At 42.9% G+C, this 21,727-nt stretch overlaps 1 protein-coding gene across 1 annotated transcript in view; it reads right to left on the bottom strand.

The window, feature by feature from the left end:
• The window catches only part of cdh13 (cadherin 13, H-cadherin (heart)), a 283,404-nt gene that overhangs the window by 181,568 nt on the left and 80,109 nt on the right, over nt 1-21,727 (bottom strand). The window contains exon 2 of the mRNA XM_035155785.2: nt 19,569-19,689. Within this exon, the coding sequence (XP_035011676.1) occupies nt 19,569-19,689 (121 nt within the window). The remainder of the gene's footprint in view (nt 1-19,568; nt 19,690-21,727) is intronic.

The raw sequence follows: 21,727 nt of genomic DNA on the forward strand, positions 1-21,727 counted from the left end.
AAAGTCAACAAGCGACTCTCGAGGGAAACAAGGCTCCATCTCAATATTCAACTCTCACTTCTAAGCCCAAGCATGAAAGATGTGTTCATTTCCATTCCCATTACAAGCCTCAGATTTATTTCAATAACATGGGCGCGCTCTTTAGAGGCTGCAAATTGCCAACGCCAAACAGTGTCAGTGGCATTTCAAAGGCAGCCAGAGAGTGTTTGATGGTATTCTAATGTTGTCAGGTTTTGGGGGATTTCAGAGGAGAACATGGTGAGTTGGCGGCTTTGAAGTCGCGCAACAATGACAGAACGCAGCGTTACCCCCGCTCACAACCGGCACCACCGCGCACCCACTTCCTTTTCTTCAGCGCGAGCTGGCTCAGGGTTGAAACAACTTTGCGCGACATGGATTAGGGTCACCAAAATCCCTCACTTGTGCCTGAAGAGGAGACGGAAAGAGAGAAGCGGCGGATGGGGGAGGGGGGGGGCAACTTTTTCCTCAAGACTGACGCTCGAGTTCCTTTAAGGCCAAAAACCTCCTACTGAGGCCGTGAATGCAAAATGTACCAGGCTGTCGGACACCGAGGGGCCACGGCTGCTTTAAGTTTTTTGTCTTTTTTCCGTTGGCGTTCTTGGCAAATCAAACACCACTGCAGATTTCTCAATGAAGGAAAATATAAACATTATATCCTCAGAATTATACAAACAAGATTAAATTCTGGCACATAGTTAAATTCCTTTTCAATACGTATTTTGTGAATAAATGCAAGTGTCAGGTTGTGACGTCTTAGTCAGAAATCTAAAATTAACTCCCTACTTGAAGTGAAATATTTTTATCCTCTGAAAGATTAAAGATTATCGCCTAAAATGTTCTTAAAACAGTCGTCAGAATAGTGAAAAACACACCTACAGACAAAACTGTAATCTTGATTTTCTGCGTCTGTACTGATGAAGACACATATTTTGACATCCAACATTGTCCAAAGGTATTTGCGTTGGCTCCGCTCTCTTCGTGAGCCCACAAATTGGATTTTATTTCCCGCCCTCCTTTGTCGGGTATACTAAAGTTTGCCTTTGAAGTGTTTTGAAGACAATCTTCTGTCTTGTAGCTCAAATGTCAAGTCTCCATGATGGGCGAGATGGGAATCACAGGAGTAATCTCCAAGGTAGCAGCGCGGGTGTGTTCGAGCTGATAGCTGCCATGTCTAACCAGCCGGAGTGTGCTCAGCCTCATAAAGAAGGCTCAGGAGAAGCCCATTCTCAAATAATCACCCGGTATTAGAGAGCACGCGGCTTTTGAAAAACGTATTTACATTCTGAATTGCATTTTCTCGCGGTGAGTTTCCTATCGCACGGCGCTGTGTCGGACCCTTTATTGGGATTCAGTGACTCAGGCTTTTCATCTGAGGAGATAACGGTTTGCCGGATTTTGCTCATACCGTGCTCATCCCTCCCCCCCCACGCCTGCACTGCCACTCTAACCAATCCCCTCGATGTATGACTGTGAATCATCAGGAGGAATCTGGATTGTTAGGAAACCACACGGTATTTTCGGTGTCACTCACAGCAGGGAAACTGTACCCGCTGCATTTGTCAGTGTAAGTTTGGTCTGTGCACACTAACGCGGTGTGTGTGTGTGTGTGTGTGTGTGTGTGTGTGTGTGTGTTTTCCAGGCCCTTTGATCACACTTTGATGTATGGCACCGTCCGCTGCGCTAGGGACTGCCGCCAATTAAAGTACAGTTACTTTCTGATCCGAGACGGCATCACAGAGTTTTCACAAGCACTGGTAAAGGTCAGCCAGTCATGCTAACTACCTGATTAAATAAAAACCATCCATTCTACACTTCTAACCTGCCTCTAAATCTCACGGCACACGGACGCTCTAGACACAGTCAAGGATTTTTATCAAAGAAAATACTTCATCAAAGACAACGGCCTTAGAAACGTAATCTGTGATCCAAATCAAACCAAACTGCTAAACTCAAATTTCAGCACGAATTAAATCTTTTAATAATAAAACACCGGATAACGACTAAATCCAAATGAACTGTTTTTAAAGAGACTGTTAATATCAGAAAAACAAAGCAGTTCAACAAGCAAATAATTCCAAGTGTCGTCAACTGAGAATAAAATCGAATTAAAGTGTTGACGAGTGGAAACAAAGCTTCTCTGCGCTGCACAGAAGTGAACATGCACGGTTGTTTGGACACGTGTCAGGATGGGATTCCGTCAGCGTGTGACAGTGTCACGTTATGAAAACCACAATGTACAGAAAAGGTAGAAGAGACAAAGAGATGAAAGTCTTTCCCCCCCCGACAGCGTAAAGCAACCGCAACGTTTCTACAACAAATGTGATAGTGACGACAAGATGGGGCCAAAATATTCAGTGTATCTGCCAGAAGATTATTTGTGGATGTGCAATGCTGAAATGTAAACCACGTAGCGAGGGAGGAAATCATTATGTTTGTGTTCCGTAGTTGCAAAATGGTTTATTTACAGTTTTCAGGTTATTTGCTTGTTTCCTTCGTCCATTTTTCAAAGCATTCATGACTTTTTAAACATTATTGAGCATTGTTGTAACTTGTGAGCCACTTAGTCAAGTGTAAATCAGAACTGTCACACTTCAATATAAGATTAAAATATGACATTTTGTGATAATTCTGCATTCAAACCCTGATTTTCCTGCCCGTTACCATGTCAACGATTGAACGTTCAAAGCTTTTCTGCATCTGTATCACCTCTTATGCTGATAGCAACAAAACAAAGGTGAAACATTATCGTGGTTTCTCTACACTCACAGCACGAGGTTGAAGGAACAATCTCATGATAAACATTTAAAAAATCAACTGTGAAAGAGAATCCACAATGTTCCAGCTCCTGAACCTACAAGTGGGACTCACCTCAGCTTCTCACAAGTCATCCAGAGATACGAGGATTTTGTGACACTGACAGTTTATCTCACTTGGTGAAAAGAACCACAGATATTTTGACAAACTTTTGACAGACTGGCTGCAGATGCACCTGCAGAGTAAATTCCTTTTTCTTCTATATACTTACACTTGACAACAAACACAAATAACACGACAAAAAAGTTTCACAAGTCTAAGCTGTTTATCTTTGGTGATTATCTCAATGAATCTTGTTTGTCGTCACCCAGAAAGCCTGCAGCACCACTCTCACACACTTTTATAAAAGCTGTATTAGAAACGACAGAATATTAGTTTTATTCTCAGCCATGCAACTGAACAGGAGGTTAACAATTACAGTGGGTCACGGAAAAATAACTGTTAAAAAGACTAAAATCTTCAGTTGTTAATTAAAGTGCCTGCGTTTCAATTTCTCAAAAGAAAATGATGAAAGGATCTTAATAACTTACTTTTGATAAAGGCTCCTTCTTTGTTGTGTTTGATTGTCTCACTACCTTTTCATTTCCTGACAGAAGAAACTTATTATCACCCCTGATGACTGTCCTCACCAATAACAAGGCTTCAGAAAGTCAATGGCCTCTATTGTGAGTGTTAAAAAACTTTAAGAGCAGTGGAGAGGTTCCACTAGGCTGCGCTGACATTCACTCAATGATTTATTAAGGTTCGGAGGTTGTGTCAGATCACACCACTTAGAAATGAGCAGGAGCTGATTATGCCAAGCCGGCATTTACAAGATAGATCAGTCTCTGACGGTTTAGCAGCGGAGTTGAAGTCATGTGACAAACTGCACGGCTGATCTGGGACATCACAGCGGACTCAGGTTCCTCTCTCTCTCTCTCTCTCTCTCTCTCTCTCTCTCTCTCTCTCTCTCTCTCTCTCTCACACTCTCTCTCTCTCCATTCAGGGTTATATCCTCCTGTGTTATCACCCTGAGTTACAGCCCATTCACCTGAGCAGGACAGGAAATGCCAGGACACCGACACTAGGCAACACACACACACACACACACACACACACACACACACACACACACACACACACACACACAAACAGTTACGTGCCATTTTATTGGAGCCTCACACTGACACCAGAAGTCTTATGAGACATGATGATTGATGTTCATACAAGTGACATATAGTAGGACATGTCTTTAAATCCCATTACAGCCGAGGCTCCTGCACATCCTGTCGTTATCTACAATCTAAACAGAAAGCATGAGTCAGCTACGCTAAGTCAATGGATAGAAGTACTCAAACCTTTAGTGCAAATAAGTACACACAAATGTACTACGGTAAAAGTGCCACATTAAGTTCTGTCCGTGAGTTAAAGTAAGTTAGTACTTGTTTAAAGTGAAAATACTTGCGAGGAGTACCCTGTTCCGTGATGCAACAGTCTACTCTACTGTATATTTAGTTGAATTCATATATAGTACACACTCTGTCATATATCTCTTTTAATAATGGTCACAGATATTTTAAATCTGGAGTCTGAGTGTCGGCGGTGACCTCTTCTGAATCCATTTTCTCTGTTTCTTCTGGATCAGTGGAACAATAGTTATTGATTATTAAAAAAACATATATTTCAAACAGTGTGAAAATGTAACGCAATGCATGGTAAAACTGTAGTGGGGTGGAAAGTGGGAGATATTTGCTGATATACGTTGTCTAGTAAAAGTGAAAAGTTAAATTAGGCTAAAAGTAGGAGAAGTGGATACTACGAATACTTTGTACATTCCAACAGTGCTGATGTTGATGAAGTGCAGCTAAGTGCTGCTAAGGATTATGGGAACGTCATTAGTTTTGCAGGTGCTAGACGAACTAAAGAAAAATCTGACTTCACGATGAGGCTCGATGAAATATCAGGGGGATTAGCAAAATCATTACAATTCAGCCGGAGGGAAACATGAATAAATGTACAACATTTTATAGAAAACCAGAAAATAGTGGCGCAGATATTTTGACTCAAGCCCCACAAATGTATACCCCAGGGAATCCGTAAATCATTAGGATTCATTCGCTGCATCGCATGGAAGTCTGGACAAAAAAAAGTTTTGTGCCAAACCATCTGCTAGACGCTGTGATATTTGACAGATTAAGTGGAAAGTTTGACCTGCTGCCGGCGCAATGAGAAAACTCATGGGATCATCAGACTTATAGGGATTCATCATCCGGACACCGTAAGTATGTGCACTAAATCACATGGCAACCGGTGTGATGGTTGTTGAGATATTTCATGAAAAAAAACAAAGAGGATGGAAACAAATTCAACCTCACACAGCCACTGATGCAGCGATACACTTCAGCCCTGCTTCTTATTTATGGCCAGATGTTGTGGTGGATGTGAAGCAGAGGTGGATTTTCCGCTGCAGACCTCAGCACTGCTCCAGATGCCGTGACCTCGGTGCCAGCGCCCGGCCATGCCAGTTTATATTTGCAATCAAGGAAGTTGCTGCTCTTCAATTGCATCAAATTACCGCCCTGCAACTCATCTACCAGATAGAAGGAGGACAACGGAAAAATCCATCCATCTCTCTGCCTGTGCTCTTTCCCTCACGCAGTTTTATTTAATTTGGATTTCGGCAATCATAATGTTCAGCCCCGACAAAACAAGGCAAATAAGAAAGAACCTTGGGCTTATTAGATTTTAACAAGGTTTTCTGAGCATCTTTTCTCTGCCATAATTGCGATGTGTATTTCCCCCGACGGGCTGCAGCACTTTTGTTTATAATCACCCGCGTTCATCAGGATGCAAACAAAGTCACGGAGAGACTCGTCTCCACCCCGTCGAGCCACGAACTCGACAGACGAAAACCCACCAAATCAAACTCTCATTATTACCGGCAGCACTTCATACAGAGGCCCGAGGCAGATAATGACTGGGAATAGCACTTCTCACATTTCTGACAGGAAGAGCATGCATCTTTACGAGTGCCTTTATTTACTTTTTAAGTGTTGCATCTGGTCGGGCGGATGATTCGACTGAGCGAACCCATCGGTGTGTTTTAGTGACTGGTGTAATGGGAGCAGAAGAGTAAACATAAGCAAACAATCCTCACTTACAAGCAATTAATTCATGCACTCGTCTGTGGAAATATACTGTTCAAGGTTTAACATGCGTGCACATCACTGACAGCGACGGTAAACATCCCGCTGCAGCCGCGCGCGATGGAAGTGTTTAGGCCTACAGGCTCACGCTTTGAAGTTGCCTGTTCCAAGGTTACACCTGCTTGAATATGAAACCATTTAAATTCCTATTTTAAAAGCCACAGCGCCGCCGCCACTTCGCTCAGTTGTTATGTGAATATACAAATGGAAATACATCAGCGCATCAACGTGATTGAGATCCCCTGAAGCGCGGCAACAGATCTGAAGGGAGCGAGGGGAGAGGGTTATTCTTGCACCGTCACAAACTTCAAATCAACCTGCGTTTGTTTGTCAGCGGCGGGGCAACGCAGTTCATCAGAGGTGGGGGGGGCAGGGCAGGGATGAGTGCCAGCAGAAGATAGTATGAGACGCACAGAATCATTGCTGGAGTCATATAAAGACAAATCTAATGGCCAGTGGGTTTCAGGGCCACGCAGCAGCTGTACAACATCGCACAAGGGAACCGTTAGCGAGCCAGATATTAGGAGACAATATTCGGTGCAGCAGGTGCTTAATTGGTGTATCAGAAAATGAGAGAAATGAAGATCTTAGTCATTCATGTGCACCACCAGGCAGCCGGCACAATGAGCCAGATGACCTCAAACAATGCACACACACTGCTATCAGTCATCTCGGCCAAAACTGACTACTGGACCATTAATGTGCCGGCGAACCGGCCAGACGAGCGCACCCCGTCGCTCTGGCACAACAAGTGAAGCGATGGGAATCTGAACGCGTCACCTGCTCAATTTGGCTTTTTTAAGCGAGGACAAACGTCAGCGGGGGGATCACAGGATAATACGTGGGAAACGGAGGGAGTTGTTTGTCGCACTGTTGATTATCAGCCCTAAAATAACCAATCTGAACTCGCTGCCAAAATAAATTCTGGAGGTCAAAAGTCGTTCCGTGTCCTTTGGAACATATGATTGCAATTGAGGGACCATCTGGCGCTGCAGGAGCTGCAGGGGAAGCTCTGAGTCATATCGCAGGACTGTCTGACGACTGCTGCAGTGCTGTGCTCTTGACTTCCAAATGTACTGGAGCCATAAATATGATAATTTGTTTCTGCAGCTCTCGCCTGCTGACCACCGAGACAGCCGGTGTTTCCTGGGTCTGACATCCAGCCCGTTTGGTTTACCTCCCGTATATCATATATGTAGAACGATGCAGCTTAAGGATAATTTTTTGTCATGAATGATGTATGCACAGTTTTTGCACAGGTTTTAACGCACTTCCAACCGGAAAAAAGCCCACGAAGGCTTGAAGTCCCGCCCCGCTGTGAAAGTGCTTCAGGGCTGCCTCATGGACATTTTCTGCCTTTTATGCTCACTTTCCTCAAGTCTTTCCTTAAGTGTTGCAGACTTTGGGACTTTAGGGATTTACAGCCTCCCGATGTTAAAAGAACTGGAATTAGAAAGAAAATTATTTCAAAAATCTGCTAAAACTTTGGCAAGAACCACCTCACACATACAGAGCAGCGAGTGCCGCACCTGTTTCTTTGTTCTACCGAGATATTGCGACGATTTCTGCTCGTGTGATTTGGTTTAACAACGTTACTGACACGGACGCTATTATTATATTCAGAGAGTGAGAATCCGTTAAGTATTAGCCTCAAGGTTCTCTCTCTGCAAATGTGCCTCTGCCCCACATAACGTGATTTCACTAAGAGCTGTCACTTCCCTTATGCAGTAACCAACCAGGTTATTTAACTCTGTGAGGGTTTGGAGCTTTGCTGCTTACGCTCCTAAAACTGAAGCGGGTAGACTCCTGCAGGCTCTTATAACGGAGGATGTGACAAACGGGATACTTCATGGGCTTTAATCACCGAACTGAAGCCTCTAGTCACCACCTTTTCTCACCGGGAGATTTCACAACAGGTTGACAAAGTCAGGTGGATTGTTGTGTTTTTTAGCACAAGTCTGTGGTTAAGCTGTTGCTTCTATCGTATTATTTTACCACAGACGACTGTGATACCAGGATGAATGAAATCTATTCTGTTAACACGGAGCTCACTGAATCCCAGAGGATCAAACCTGTTGTTGTTCGGTTAATTGTTCTCCAGCTATAAATTCATCCACAGCCCCTCGTCAACATTACAGCAACGCACGAGGTTTCTGCTCAGGTTGATTACGAATTATATGCAGCTATTTTTCTGTTATTTGTTGCTTTACAATAACCTAATGGGCTGGATCTCAGTAATCTCTTTCCTTCTGTCCTTTGGCCAAAACCTTTAGTTTGTGCCGTCTTGATTTCAGAGTTCAGTTTACGAATTATTTCCATCATGCTCATATGTCTCGTACGTCTACAATTCCAGCTGGTTCTGTATCTGACGGCCTTTATGAGCGCGCCTCCTTCCCTATGTAAGGAGCCAGACAGCTAATGCTGGGTGGATATTGAAACCAGGAGTATATTAATACAATCTTATTAAGTGTTTGGATGCTGAACCTGAAAAAAAAAGCTGCGCTCTGTCTGTTAATCAGTGCGACTGGAGTCTGCGAGCGAGTCTGTGCATCTGCAAGCATGACTGCACAAGATGAGACAGATAGATGAGATACCAGATGGTGCAGAGATTAGACATGTGATCATGTATATATTTGCTGTGGCTTCTTGCCTTTCCAATAATACACACTCCCCGAGCTGCTAAAAGTACCACACCCACACACACACACACACTTTCTCACACAGAAATCCAGAAGCAAATGTCAGCAGCACCCAGGTTACACCCCGAGGCTGCCGCCAAGTTACTCAGCGGTTTCCCTCACCCACTCAGAAGGAGCCACGCTGGGCTCCAGGCTACGAGCCAAAGACTGAAAAGTAGCATAAGGGTGTGAACAAAACTTCTGACGTGAAGTAATTCTGTCACCTCTGTGACAGCAGCACATCGTTATCTCCTTACTGAGTGCACAGTTCACTCGAGATGTCTGGTTAAAGGTCCCGCTGAGGTGTAACCTTTGTTGAAAGTGCACTGTCGAGGATTTGGGGTTTGAAAGATAACTTTTTTACTGTCTACTGTATGAAAGTGGGTTGCCTCTATATAAAGGCGTCCATACACTAAGGCTGTGTCGCAATTCACCCGTTAGCCCCACCGCTTGGCCCGACCCCTTCGTGCTGCACATGGCTGTGAAGGTCAGTGTTGGCCCATTTATCTGTGATGTAGGGGTAGTGACCATCTAACACTTTAAACACCACGTCAACCGCAGAGTATTCAGGACCCCCCTAAAAACAAAGGGTTTAAAGAAATTTGCCAACGCTTTATAGACGGATGAAACAAATCAACATGGCCACCGCTGAGGGTAAAATGCTCATGAATATAAATGTAAAAAATCTTGCAGAATAACCATGAAAAAGTGGTTTAACCCAGTGGAATATCTTATTTTTAATCCGATAGCAAATTAAATAGAATTGAATCGCTGTGACAAGCGTTTCAGGAAAAACGTGATTCTTCAAAACAACATGTAAACAATCTGAGTGACGAGTTCCATTGGTCAAAAACAACCTGTATTCCTTAATCACCTTACACTGTAAAAAGATTCATACTGTTTTTTCTATCCTAAATCATGCAGACTTCCGAACTTCTGGTTGATGGATGACAAACTCCACCTTCTGAGTAAGAGTCAAATAATCGATTACAAAAGGACTCATTACATATTGATGAAATAGTTGCATTAAATCATTCCCAAACTTTCCTGATAAGGTCGACAAGCCTCAACAAATCACGAACCGAAAAACTTCAGGACACAACATTCACCTGAGGAGAAAAGGAAAGGTGAACTAACGTAGTGGAAACCTCCTGCAGATTTGTTGTGTCGACCTCGTACCTGCTGTGCACTCAGCTCCAAACTCAACATTTGGTGTTTGGCCATCTTGAAATATGTATTGGGGCCAACTTTACACTATAAACTTATGTTGAAACGCATACTTTGCCAAGTTTATGTATTTTTTATGGTGTTAAATATTTTTGTAATATCAAGTTTTTGTCTTTACAGTGTTGTGCAACATCTCAGTATAACGTAAGAATATAAGTAGAATTAAATATAGGTGAATTCTACAGTTTTCAGGGTTGAAACACGACTGTTATTTATTTCATTGCAAATACAAAAACTGTTGCTTGTAGCACAAGTTACAGATATAAATACTGAGAGTAAACACATTTATAATAAAATAAAGAGGAAAACAATATACAAAGGATATGAAACTTTGTATGTTGCTGTAACTTCGCGGTAACATTATCAAGCAGATATTTTTAGACTTGGCCAAACGATGGAGCATGAAAATGTAAAGATAATTAGACCTGACAGCAAATAATATTCTGAAACAACAGCTAACGGCTGTCTGTCTCGTCAGATAATTGGAAGAACGCGTTTTTCTAGTTCATGGATATAAAGTATGCGAGAAATGCGTGGAGAGGGGGCAATAAAATAATGAGGTGCAGATGCTCATGAATGGTTTGTTTGTGACGGGGAAAGAAAATGAAATATGTGGTATGTTTGATGGCAGCTGCCGCCACAAAACACCTGTGTTTATAGTCTATCAACATAACTGCAGATGATAGAAATAACCTCACACACACACGTTTAAAGATTAACACACTCAGAAATGTACACTACCTATGGCGGGCCGTTTAAATATGGAGCTGGAGCTCATTTAGTGCCGGGTGATAAAACAACAACCCCTAATTATCTGATGAGATGAAATCAGCGTTGTAACTTTCTGATAAAACATAAAGAATAATTGCATCACTCTCAGCGTGTGTTGAGGAAGTGAGCCCTTCAAAGACAAACTCCGGTGTAAACAAAGCATCCCTCTAAAGGGCGAAGTTAACAGATCTATTTACTTTACTGAAATGTAGCTTCGCATTATGTTTTAATATTAGCTCAGGGTAATGGAATATATATTAATGCTGTACAAACAATTTTACCAATAACACAATTTTGCCTGTTTCATAACTGGAATTATTAGATCTGTCATGAAAATCTGTTTCTCCTTTCACTGAGTCTAAATAAAGTGCGATTTAAGTGGTGAAAATTGTTGAAATCAGACGGTCAGGGTTTCTCAAGCTGTAAACCTCAACTGACATGTCATGTTGTTGTTGGAAATGCTGTTATAAGAATTCAGTGAAGCTGTCTCGGGCAAAATTGATCTCCCGAGTCCAGAAAAAACGATCCTAGCAACAAACTAAAGTTAGATTTAAAGTTTCTGTGGAGGTCAGTGCAAAGGTTTGCTTTGTCCAAAAAGTGGACCAGGCAGAGCTCAAATGACCACGTCCCCAACTTTATTGGACTGCAACCAAAACGAGTACAGCTGTGCTGAAGACACTTTAAATCATTTAGTACAAGCCAAACAACATCAAATCTTAAGACTTCAAGACTATAAATTACTTTCTTCTGGTCTTCAAATAGTGTTTACAGATGAAATACGTGTTAGTCAAAGTCGGAACACTAAAAAATGCAGTCGTAGCGATGAAATGAAGAAACAGTTGAACGCAAAGTTAATGCAACATTGCATTGAACCTTAATTTTAGACTATGGACTGTTACCAATGACCAAAGAAAGGAGACTTTGCATCTCCTCTATAATACAGGTCTGTAGAAAAATGCAGAACTGAAAGGGAGGAGAGCTGAAGCTGCAGCAGCAAGATCCAGACTTGAATTGGATCTTAACTAATTTCGCACACTCATAAAAATGAGTCCCCTGAACATCCTTGATTTTTTTTCAACAAGATCAATTATTCTCTGAGAAATAAAGGAAAATGTTGGAAAACTCCATATCTCAGCATGTCATACCACATCCTTCCACCAGGTTGTTGGGTGATCTGTCCAAAAGTCTGGCTCACAAGCAAATAAACAAACGTACAGGATGAAAGAATTGTTCTTATAAACCACCACTACTCCACTTTACTCTTAGACTCGTGTGGTTGCTCCATTGACTGATTTGTTCCAACTCTTACACAGAAGGAAATATCCCAAATAAGACTGTTTATTTAAATAAAGCTACTATTTGAACCACAGATCTACAGGATGTTCCGCAGCCGTTTCCCAGATGGTGCAAACTGCTCTGATTGACTGTGGTCTCTGATCTTTTCAGGCAATTCGCATCCTTCCCGAATCAAGATGTGCCAACGTCTGGACAGAATAATGTAATATTAATCTTGACAGTTCGTATCTGCTTGCCAAAACCGGCTCCCTAAATTCCTTCAAAGCTGCAATTAAAAACATCATGTTACTAATTGATGAACATCCTCTTAGTCCAACAGCCTGTATTGAATTAAACATGTGGAGTTTATTTTTAATTCCAGGAGTGCTGTGAATGATGTTTGTTGGAGCTCGTAGCAGATGTAGCGCGATGTGCATGAGAAATGTAAATTCCCCTGTTAAGTAGGTTAGGCAGAGCCAACACATGAGCACAGGGAGGAAGCAAGAGCGAGGTTCTTCAGGAAAGAGAGAGTGGCGGAGAGAGAGAGAGAGAGAGAGAGAGAGAGGACTGACTCAGATGAGATGAAGAGAGGGAGAGACACTATATCAAACCACTGCCAGTTGCACAATGATTGCAGATGGGGTCTTGGCACTTGTGTCCCCGATGCTCTGATTGCAGCCTCTGTGGGTCGTCCTCTCTCGCTGCTGCTGCCACTTCATGTGCCAGTGGACCAGCGGCGAGTGCAATGACAGAAAGGTGAGATATCAGCTGAATGTCATACACGAGGAAAATGAATATTGTTAACTAGTCAGATCGGAGACTGTTTATAAAGATGGACCATGCATCTCCACTTCCTCTCCCACCATCAATAAAATGAAGCCAAAATATCCTGGATACAAACGCTGGCGTGTCATTTGGAGCCAGTCTGTGCAGAAATGATCTGGGATGGACCCGAGCCCATTGATAAACATGCTTGACCAATCACTAGCCAGTTTCAAACAGTCTGTCAATCATGATGTTTCACCCTGTGTTTATAGCAAGAAATTGGAACCAAACTAAACATCTGAGCAAACATCACAGGGACATGAACCATCTTTTAGCCACATTTATTTTGACTTTTTAAATTGGTCCACGTCCCACTCATTAACATGGAGGAGGCAGGGTTTGTGGCCAATACTGCAGGCAGCCACCAGGTTTGTACACAGTCTATGTGTCAGACTGAAAGCAAATGGCTGAAATGAGATCTGATGTGCGCCCTTGTTCTTAACAGCGAGACTTCATGTGAAAGGCAGCTAGTGTTATTTATTAATAGTGTTAATCACATTCTGCATCATCTCAACGGAACATATCAGCTCAGTGTTTTGATTCAGTCTCTTTTGTCTCGGCTGCAGACGGCACCTGTTTTCAACAGAAATCTGTAAAACACAATGTAGTGAACATTTCAAACTGATTCAAGTAGTGAATTCTGTGGAGCTTCTCTCAGCTGAAGAACCAAACATTTCCCTCAGGAGTCAGTGGAGAGTTTGACAGAGATTGGACTTAATTTTGTTGCCGAACACACGACTACAAACAAAATTGGTACTGTTGTATCATGTCTGCTGCAAATGCAACAGTTTAGTAATAATTTAGCCATATCAACTTAAAAATATGTCACTTATTTAGCTTATTATAAAAAGTGGAGTCAGTAAATTTGTTGGAGAACGATGGTTTTACAATAACTTGTAGAAAGTTTTCAAAGTTTTCCGCCTACTTCTCAACAATCAGCAGATTAACGGTCGAGGTAAAACTGAGAGTGAATGAACCCGTAAAGTTTGTAATTGCACAGGGAAGTTCTGCAGAGTATGTGCTCTAACTTTTTTTTTTAAATATCCCAGAGAAATACGATCATGCTTCAAAAAACCTCACAAATCCGACTGCGTGATCTCTCACTACAAATCACATTTTAAAGAGCCGTGCATCAGCCCCCCCCCCCCATAGTGTAACTTATCATAACTCTTGTCAAAATCTCTCATGGCATTTTCTTATGTCACTGATGATTTGCTATCTGCCATAAAAAGATTTGGTGCCTCCTCAGCTTTATATTCCACTTCCTTCCTGTCCTCCACAGCTTCTGCCATGTACTCTACAGCATCACTCCCTCTCCTCTCCTCTCCTCTCCTCTCCTCTCCTCTCCTCTCCTCTCCTCCCTCCATCCATCCCAGACCTCCTAAGGATCCCGAGCTGCTATACCAAACGCCACAAGCCTGCAGTTACATGTTGACCCACATAGGGTTGAATGTGGCTTTGGGCCAGATAAGTGCACTGGGGACAGACATGGATTATTTCTTTATCTTGGTTCCCTTCTTCCGACACTACCACTGGCTTGCAAACAGACACCCTGCCCACAGTACACATGTTTAGTCTCTAATTCTCAGATTCCCAAAGAAAATACCGTATGTAGAAACATCCAAATCCACACATCGGCACCCACACATACTCGTACATGTACTAGCCTTTTCCTGTAATTACAGTCATTTGTCAAGCGCGCACCTTGATTTATGGTCAAATTAAAAATACACCGGAAAAAGAAGCTGCTAGTCCGACTCCAGGAGGTGATTAATGCGCCGCCATTACAGGCGCGAGAGTGGCGTGATCCAGATAGGCACCTTCTCGCGGAGAGGAGCAGGTGAGAACATGACTTCACTCTGCAGGTGTGGGAGTATGTGGCCGCACCGTTCGGGTGGTAGTGGTGGATTTAAGGTCGTGCACGGCGAAATTATAGTTAAGTAGAGCAACAACGTGTGGGGACACAGCTGCTTTAACTCACCATGAAGCGGGGCTGTTTATAGCCCGGCTCTATCTCAGGGAATCTCCTCTTTTTTAATTGCCTCTCTGCTTTAGTTTAAGCAAATGCCACAAGACAAAAAACGCACTTGGCTACGGGCCAGAAAACACACAGTGACATTTTGCGGAGGAACCTCGATAAAGACATAAAATAAAGCAATAAAACAGGCTCTTATTATTCTTACTTGTAAATATAATGCTTGTTTTAGGCTGTTCCTCTTTTTTTATTTACTCAGGAGCATCTGAGGGTTGTTTGTGTGAAGTATCCGTGGTGAAATAACGAGGTGCTTGGTGACATTATAAGGGCTGAAGGGACGTGGAGCGTGGTGTTCCACATGATGCCGTGTGGTAAAGCAAACGCACAACCACAGCAATCTCCTGCATGAGAATACATTTGAATGATGCAAAGCCGAGGATGTAAGTAACCTTTAAATTTGCAAATAAATCACGCTAGTCATCTTTCATATGCAGCATGATGGAGCATTTGATAAACAAAAGAAACACGTGTAAGTGTGCGTGGGGTTTTTTTTGTGCCCCGAGCAGCATTATTGTGCGTTCTGCAAATTGTATCACCCAAACTAAATAAGAGCAGAGCCGTGTGGGACAGGAGCAGAAAAATAAAACAGATGAGAGAGCTGTTACATTTGTCCAGTTTATCTAAAACCACTAGGCTATATCAGAATTCAAGTACCTTTAAATTGCCTCGATGATAAAGAAGGAGGGGGAACGTGGGGCGAGAGACGAGGAACGGTGCCAGCGAGGTCTTCGGAGCTCAATGCAGTTAATATGCCTCGGGCCTGGTGCCAGCCACAGAGCTCCACATCCACAGACCTGCTGCCACACATGGAGCAGAGGGCTTACTCCGGCTGTGCCAAGCCGGGAGTAGGCCGTCTCCTCCAGGTAATCTTTTCTTAAGTCAAGTCTTAAGGAATGCTTAATTAAAAACATATGAAAGATGCTATAGAAAAGGCTAAAGGCTGGCATGTTTTTAAGGAGTAATCACGTTTGGTGGTGGGACTGCAGAACGCCTCACAGAGCCTTGGTCTTCCTCTGCAGGAAACAGATAAGCTGGCTCCCCTCGTTCCTTCTCCACATTTCACCGGCTGTCGGCGTGTTGTGCCCTATAGCTTCCCAGCGCGCCGTAAAAATCAAAACTGTATTTTCACCTAAGGTTTGCATAAATTAACGGAAATGTAATGTCTTTTTGCGACGGCCTCTCGGAGGAGGCGACACTCCCGGCCATAAACATTCATGAAGAAGTCCGGTTTCTCGCGCCGTAACAGCATTACTGATATTATGAAGCATTATTATTTCTGACAGCCTGCCAGGGCGGTGACAGCAAACTGCATCAACTTTACTGCCACCTCCGAGAGGACAGCGGGCGAGGCGAGAAACAAACAGCTTGCAGAACTAAGGTGAGCTATAACACCGTCCTGGAATCAATACGTCTCATTGCCGTATTTCTCTGCGTCGGTGGCAGAACCCACTGAGCGAAAGAACTATTAAAGAAACTTTTCTGAAGTGAGAACCTAAATCTTCCTTCAGTAAATGTCACTCAGCGGCTTCTCAGGCTAATGCCTCTCGACCCTGTGGAGAGGCAGAGCTCGGGATTTGGAACATGCAGAAGAAATAAAGCACTTGAAGCCACATGAAGCCCCACTTTCAAATCTCTGCATCAATCTCGAGGCGTGGCTCTTTTCAGAAAGCAGGTTGTTTCCTAAAAAGACTGGCTGCTGCTACAGTGGAAACAGAAACAGCCCCATCGTAATAATTCCGTTGAGCTCAGTTATTTCATTTTATTGGAGTCAATTTCTCATAATATTTATGATTCAGCAGAAATGACATTTCTCCCCATCGGGTCAAACGTCTCATATACACCTGAATAAACTCAACTTCAATTTTCAGGCTTTTTTTATGAAGTCTTTTATTTCTTAAAATTGAATTTCTCTATGGTTTTTCAGATTGAGCTGCAGGCTGAGTTTAACTGTGGCAACTCTTCAATCTACCAATGCAAATGTAATGAGTTTAGCGTGAGCCTTCTATTACCCATCGGTGTGAGTAGACATCAGGAGGAAAGAGACTTTAGAGAGGAAACTTGGACGGTTTCAAACTTAAAATTGAAAGTTGAGTAGTGACAGAGACATTTCTCCTGAAGTCCATGTATCTAACATGCGCTGCTAATTAAAATAAAAGTGTCTGTGAATTGGTTTATAAATTTAGACTCGGAAATTATTGAGGTCATGAGGTGAGAAAACAGGAGACATGTTCTCCTCCTGCATTCGTGATCGACCCTTTTTCCATTTCCTCCTATTTGTACACGCATCAATTTTTCATGCAAGCGATGACCAGCTGAGGAGGAGGAGGAGGAGGAGGAGGAGGAGGAGGAGGAGGAGGAGGAGGAGGAGGAGGAACTGAAAGATAAGTAGCAAAAGCAAGAGTCGGACCCAGGCTTCGTACAACAGTAGTACAGGATTGACATAATGAACAGCGATGGTGCCAAGAGCAGGAAAGACGGAGAAAGAGCGAATGTTTGCACGCCGCCTGCGAGCATGTGTTTGTTTCTGAGATACGGCCATTAGCTAAGATGGATGTCCTTGAACCCGGGTCTGTGCCAACAGGTATCTCTCGCTCGCAGACCGCCCCCTCCGCTGGTAATTACACAGAGAGGTCTACAGCAGGTGGCACAGGGCTGAGCAGAATTTACATAAATCTGCATGTGTCACTGGGCCTGGCTGCAGCCTCTGGCACTCGGCGTGAATCGTGGTAACACTCAGCCGGCAATTTGTTCGGATTTAACAAACGGGAAAGTGGGAAGGTAAAACAGTATCAGTGATCCCTCTGAAATCCATGTATGTTGGTGAACCCACTGAGTTAGAACTGCACAGAAACACACACACACACACACACACACACACACACACACACACACACACACACACACACACACACACACACACACACACACACACACACACACACTGCCATGCACACATACAGTTATTTCACATTTATCTCTAATGTACTTGCATCTAATAAATCCCCCCTGAGAAGTCACTGACATCAAAATAATACATCTTTCAAGCTGAATGCTCATCCATCTCAACGCGCGCGGGGATTTCATTCTTCCTAAATCCACTCTAAGCATCCACATCCATGATTGTGTCCATAAAGCGGCGGGACCCCCCGCGGTGAGAGGCGTTTCTGCTGACAGGACCATATTCAAGGTAATGGAACCACTCTGTCGTCCCAGAGCAGAGCACTAAAGCAGAACTGAGTTCTGTCTCCCACTACATGCACCACTGAACCTCTAGATGACAAAATGCCTCACTGGCTGACCAAATCAAACACAATAAAAGTTTTTAAAAAAGAAAACGACTGCAGGAGAAAATGCTCAGATTTGTCATATTTTGCCGTCCAGGTTGGAAAGTATGTATTTTGAAGTGGAGAAGATGTCAGAGGAGCAGCACTTAAATAATGTTTGTTCTGAGTAAACTGTAAAAGTGCTGCAGCCGGAAGAGAAGTAAATGTGCACGTCACTGAAGCAGGTAATGACATTTCAGCTGTAAAGCTACAGACGTAATGTCGGGGATTAGAAATAAATGATGAGGTTGTTAAATAATTAGAGTTCTGCACTGAATGACAGACTCCATTAATAAACTATGAATCAGTCCCGTTGGAATTTACATATTTCCTTTGTGTTTCATCATATTGTGACAAAATAAAACAGCACAAGTGAATGAATTATTAAGCAAATGAGTGAAAAGCACCGGTAGCAGCCACCGGCGGCAAACTGCACCTTGTCGATGTCTGTGGAGAGACTCACAACCCCAGAGGAGCCGGCTGAGGGGCCAGCATATATTATTTCTGATCTCTGTGGAGCCCGAGTGGAGCTCTGCAGCCCGGCGTCGCCTCGGGGTCCCAGAGGTGCTGGACTGGACCAATAAGTTGTGGCAGCAATATAGAGTTGAGATTGGACTTCTGTGGTCTAAGTTTTGCAGGGCAGGAGTCTGTGGGGGATCTGATTGGCCACTGCCGTGACAGAAGGGCGATAAGGCTGCCTCACTACCGGCTCAGAGATAGAAGTGAGCCTCCATGACAACGACTCCTCGGCTGTGAATCCCAGCGACCTCCTTCTCAAAGCGTTAATGTTTCTATTATAAACCTGCAGAGATCCAACGTGCACTTCTGCATAAAAAAAAGGAAAATATGAATCGGAGGCTGTTAAGGACCGAGTTCTGCAGAAGGATGTGTAGAATCAAACCTGGTAACTGGTGAACTGGGAGTGAGAAGCTCCAGCGTAACAGTCGCAAGGCAAACCCAGTTAACTGAGCAGCCCAAAGCTGTTTTCAGGAGGAACCAAAGAGGAAAACACGGTAAATATCAACCAACCGACGAGAAATACTCTGCAGACGCAAATTATTTTTTTGTCATTGTGATGCAAAAAAGCAACGAGTTCTTTCTCCTGTATATTTGTATGAATTCTAATGAATGAGAGGAACCGAACAGCCCAGACGAACACGTACAGACACTCCATCACCTTCACCTACCGGGAGCCAGACTCAGCTTTGTTCAGGTCCCCGGGACGTGCTATTCGAATCCACAGGAGCCAGACAGGCTGAGAGCTGATGTGTGTGTGTGTGTGTTTGTGTGTACACCCAGCACATTTGTGTTGTTTAATGACAAAAGAGTGAATTTCGAAAGCAAAGCAGAAAAAGTTGGATTGGAAATGAAACAGGAAGCTCTGCACGCGTCCGTGTGTGTTACTTTCACTGACCTTGTACGAGCGGCTGGCCTTTCTGGAAAGCTCCGCTGAACGCCACCTGGTAATGTTTGACCTGGAAGCCAGGTACACAGCCCTCGTGGCCTCCGTCCTGTTGGCCACCCACAGGAGCCACCTGCAACGCAGACAACAAAAGGTGAGGTCAGGACAACACACACACGAGCACATTGGTTCTGTGCAGATAAACCTGACGGGCAGCGAGAGAGAAAACTAAATAAAATGGTTTTCTGGTGTTAAATAAACAACATCAGGCCGAAGCGAACACACACATGTGCAGTGTAGAAAAGTAGTGTGTACTTCTACACTATATGAAACCTGATACAGACTCGCCTGCAGTTCGCACTACTCTGGAGTTTTAGAGCCGCTGAACCTGAGAAGTTTGGAAACGCTGCTGGACCCGTTTTATTTTGAAAACTCCGGGGCTGTCTAAAATATTAAAACTTCCGACATGTTTTATTTAGTTGGTTTAGCCAGAGGTCAACATTGAAAACATATAATTGAAAAAAAACAACATACACTGATTCTATCTTTACCCAGTTGTCCCCATTAAATTAGGGAAATTGAACAAATCCGAAGCAAAAAAAATATGTTAACCATTTATTTAGAGACGTTAAACATTGACTCCAAGGAAAATAGGAGCTGACTCCACAACAAACATTAATGCATTCTGTCTTGGGTCATATTCCATTATTATTTCCACCAAGTTTCATGTAGATTTCAATAGATTTTTGCTTAATCCCGTTAACTAACAAACAAACAAACATAATCTCCTTTGCGAAGGTAAAACAAAGTCAAAAGCAGCACTAGAACTAAATGGCAATTAGCATCCAGTGAATTTGGGAGAATGAGATTTAATTTAATGTTGGATTTAAAAAATGACACAAAATAACAACGTGTTGAACAGTTTCTCATTTTCTCTCTTTTCAAACTCTGAAGGTCAGGAAAGCGTTTGGCTGTTATTTAGAAAAATCAAATTAAAAAAGACCCCAAACACTGCAGCAGCCTTTCATTGAGCCATATACTCTATAAATCACTGCATTTAAAAACTGGGCAGCAGAGAAAGGACTTTAACCTCCTTTTTATGCAAAAGGTAAAAAAAAAGAGGATTACATCATTCCCATGGAAACAGGCGGTGAAGTGCTGCGTCTGCACTGATTCTCAGGGAGACGCTGGATGTAGTCTAGTTAAGGACGGATGCAGAGCAAATAACACAAATAACTATTTGGGTTGACTGTAGGTGTGTGATGTATTAATTCAAAGAGCAGCTTTCAACTGCAGCGTTTGTATTTATCATTTCACAATTTCAGCTGTGACCCAGTTACAACTGCGGCTGAGTTCGTCTGTTGTCTGTTATTATAAATAATATTGTTTAGAATTAGTTTTAGAAAAAAATTAATAAATTCCAAATTCAGGTCAGGTCCGAAATATTTTGTAAACTGTCAAGACTCCAGACTGAAACTGCTCCAGGAGGGAGAGAGAGAGAGAGAGAGAGAGAGAGAGAGAGAGAGAGAGAGAGAGAGAGAGAGAGAGATGCCTGCCTCCGATTTTCGAGGAACTGGTTCCCAAGAGTTGGACAGAAATCATGTGTGGAAATAAAACCTTATGTAGAATGATGTCATGTCTTTGATGATCTGTCACAGCCTCAGGTCTGTTGACGATGAGGCCTCAAGACAAACCTACAAATGTTAATGCTGTTTCCATAACCGTTTCCATGGTAATCAACATCCACAATTTATATATTATTTCATGTGCATTATCACAAAAATCGTGTATTGTAGAAATATGTCTCCTTAAACGTCAAGTGCCACAGAAGCAACAGGAGACACTCAATATTATAACCCTACAACATATTTAACCCCCAGTAAAAACCTTTTTCGCTGGTAATTCTCAGTTTCCAAGCTCTGAAAGTCTGTATTTGTGACAGGCCCTTGGAGAATCCTCACTCATTTCATCCGAGTTCAGGGGTCAAGAGATAAGCAAACACGAGCTCTCTCACTCGCTTCTTTATGTTCAGCTCAATCATTATATGATTATAGTCAGAGCAGACTCGCTACAGACACCGCAGCTCAGAGAACTGAGGATTTTCATGGTTTCAAACCCAAATGATTTCCTGGAAACATCATCTTGCCGATACTTTGCAGGTCAGCTTCGCA

This window comes from Hippoglossus stenolepis, chromosome 5 (assembly GCF_022539355.2).
Source record: "Hippoglossus stenolepis isolate QCI-W04-F060 chromosome 5, HSTE1.2, whole genome shotgun sequence".
Classification (NCBI taxonomy): Eukaryota; Metazoa; Chordata; class Actinopteri; order Pleuronectiformes; family Pleuronectidae; genus Hippoglossus; species Hippoglossus stenolepis.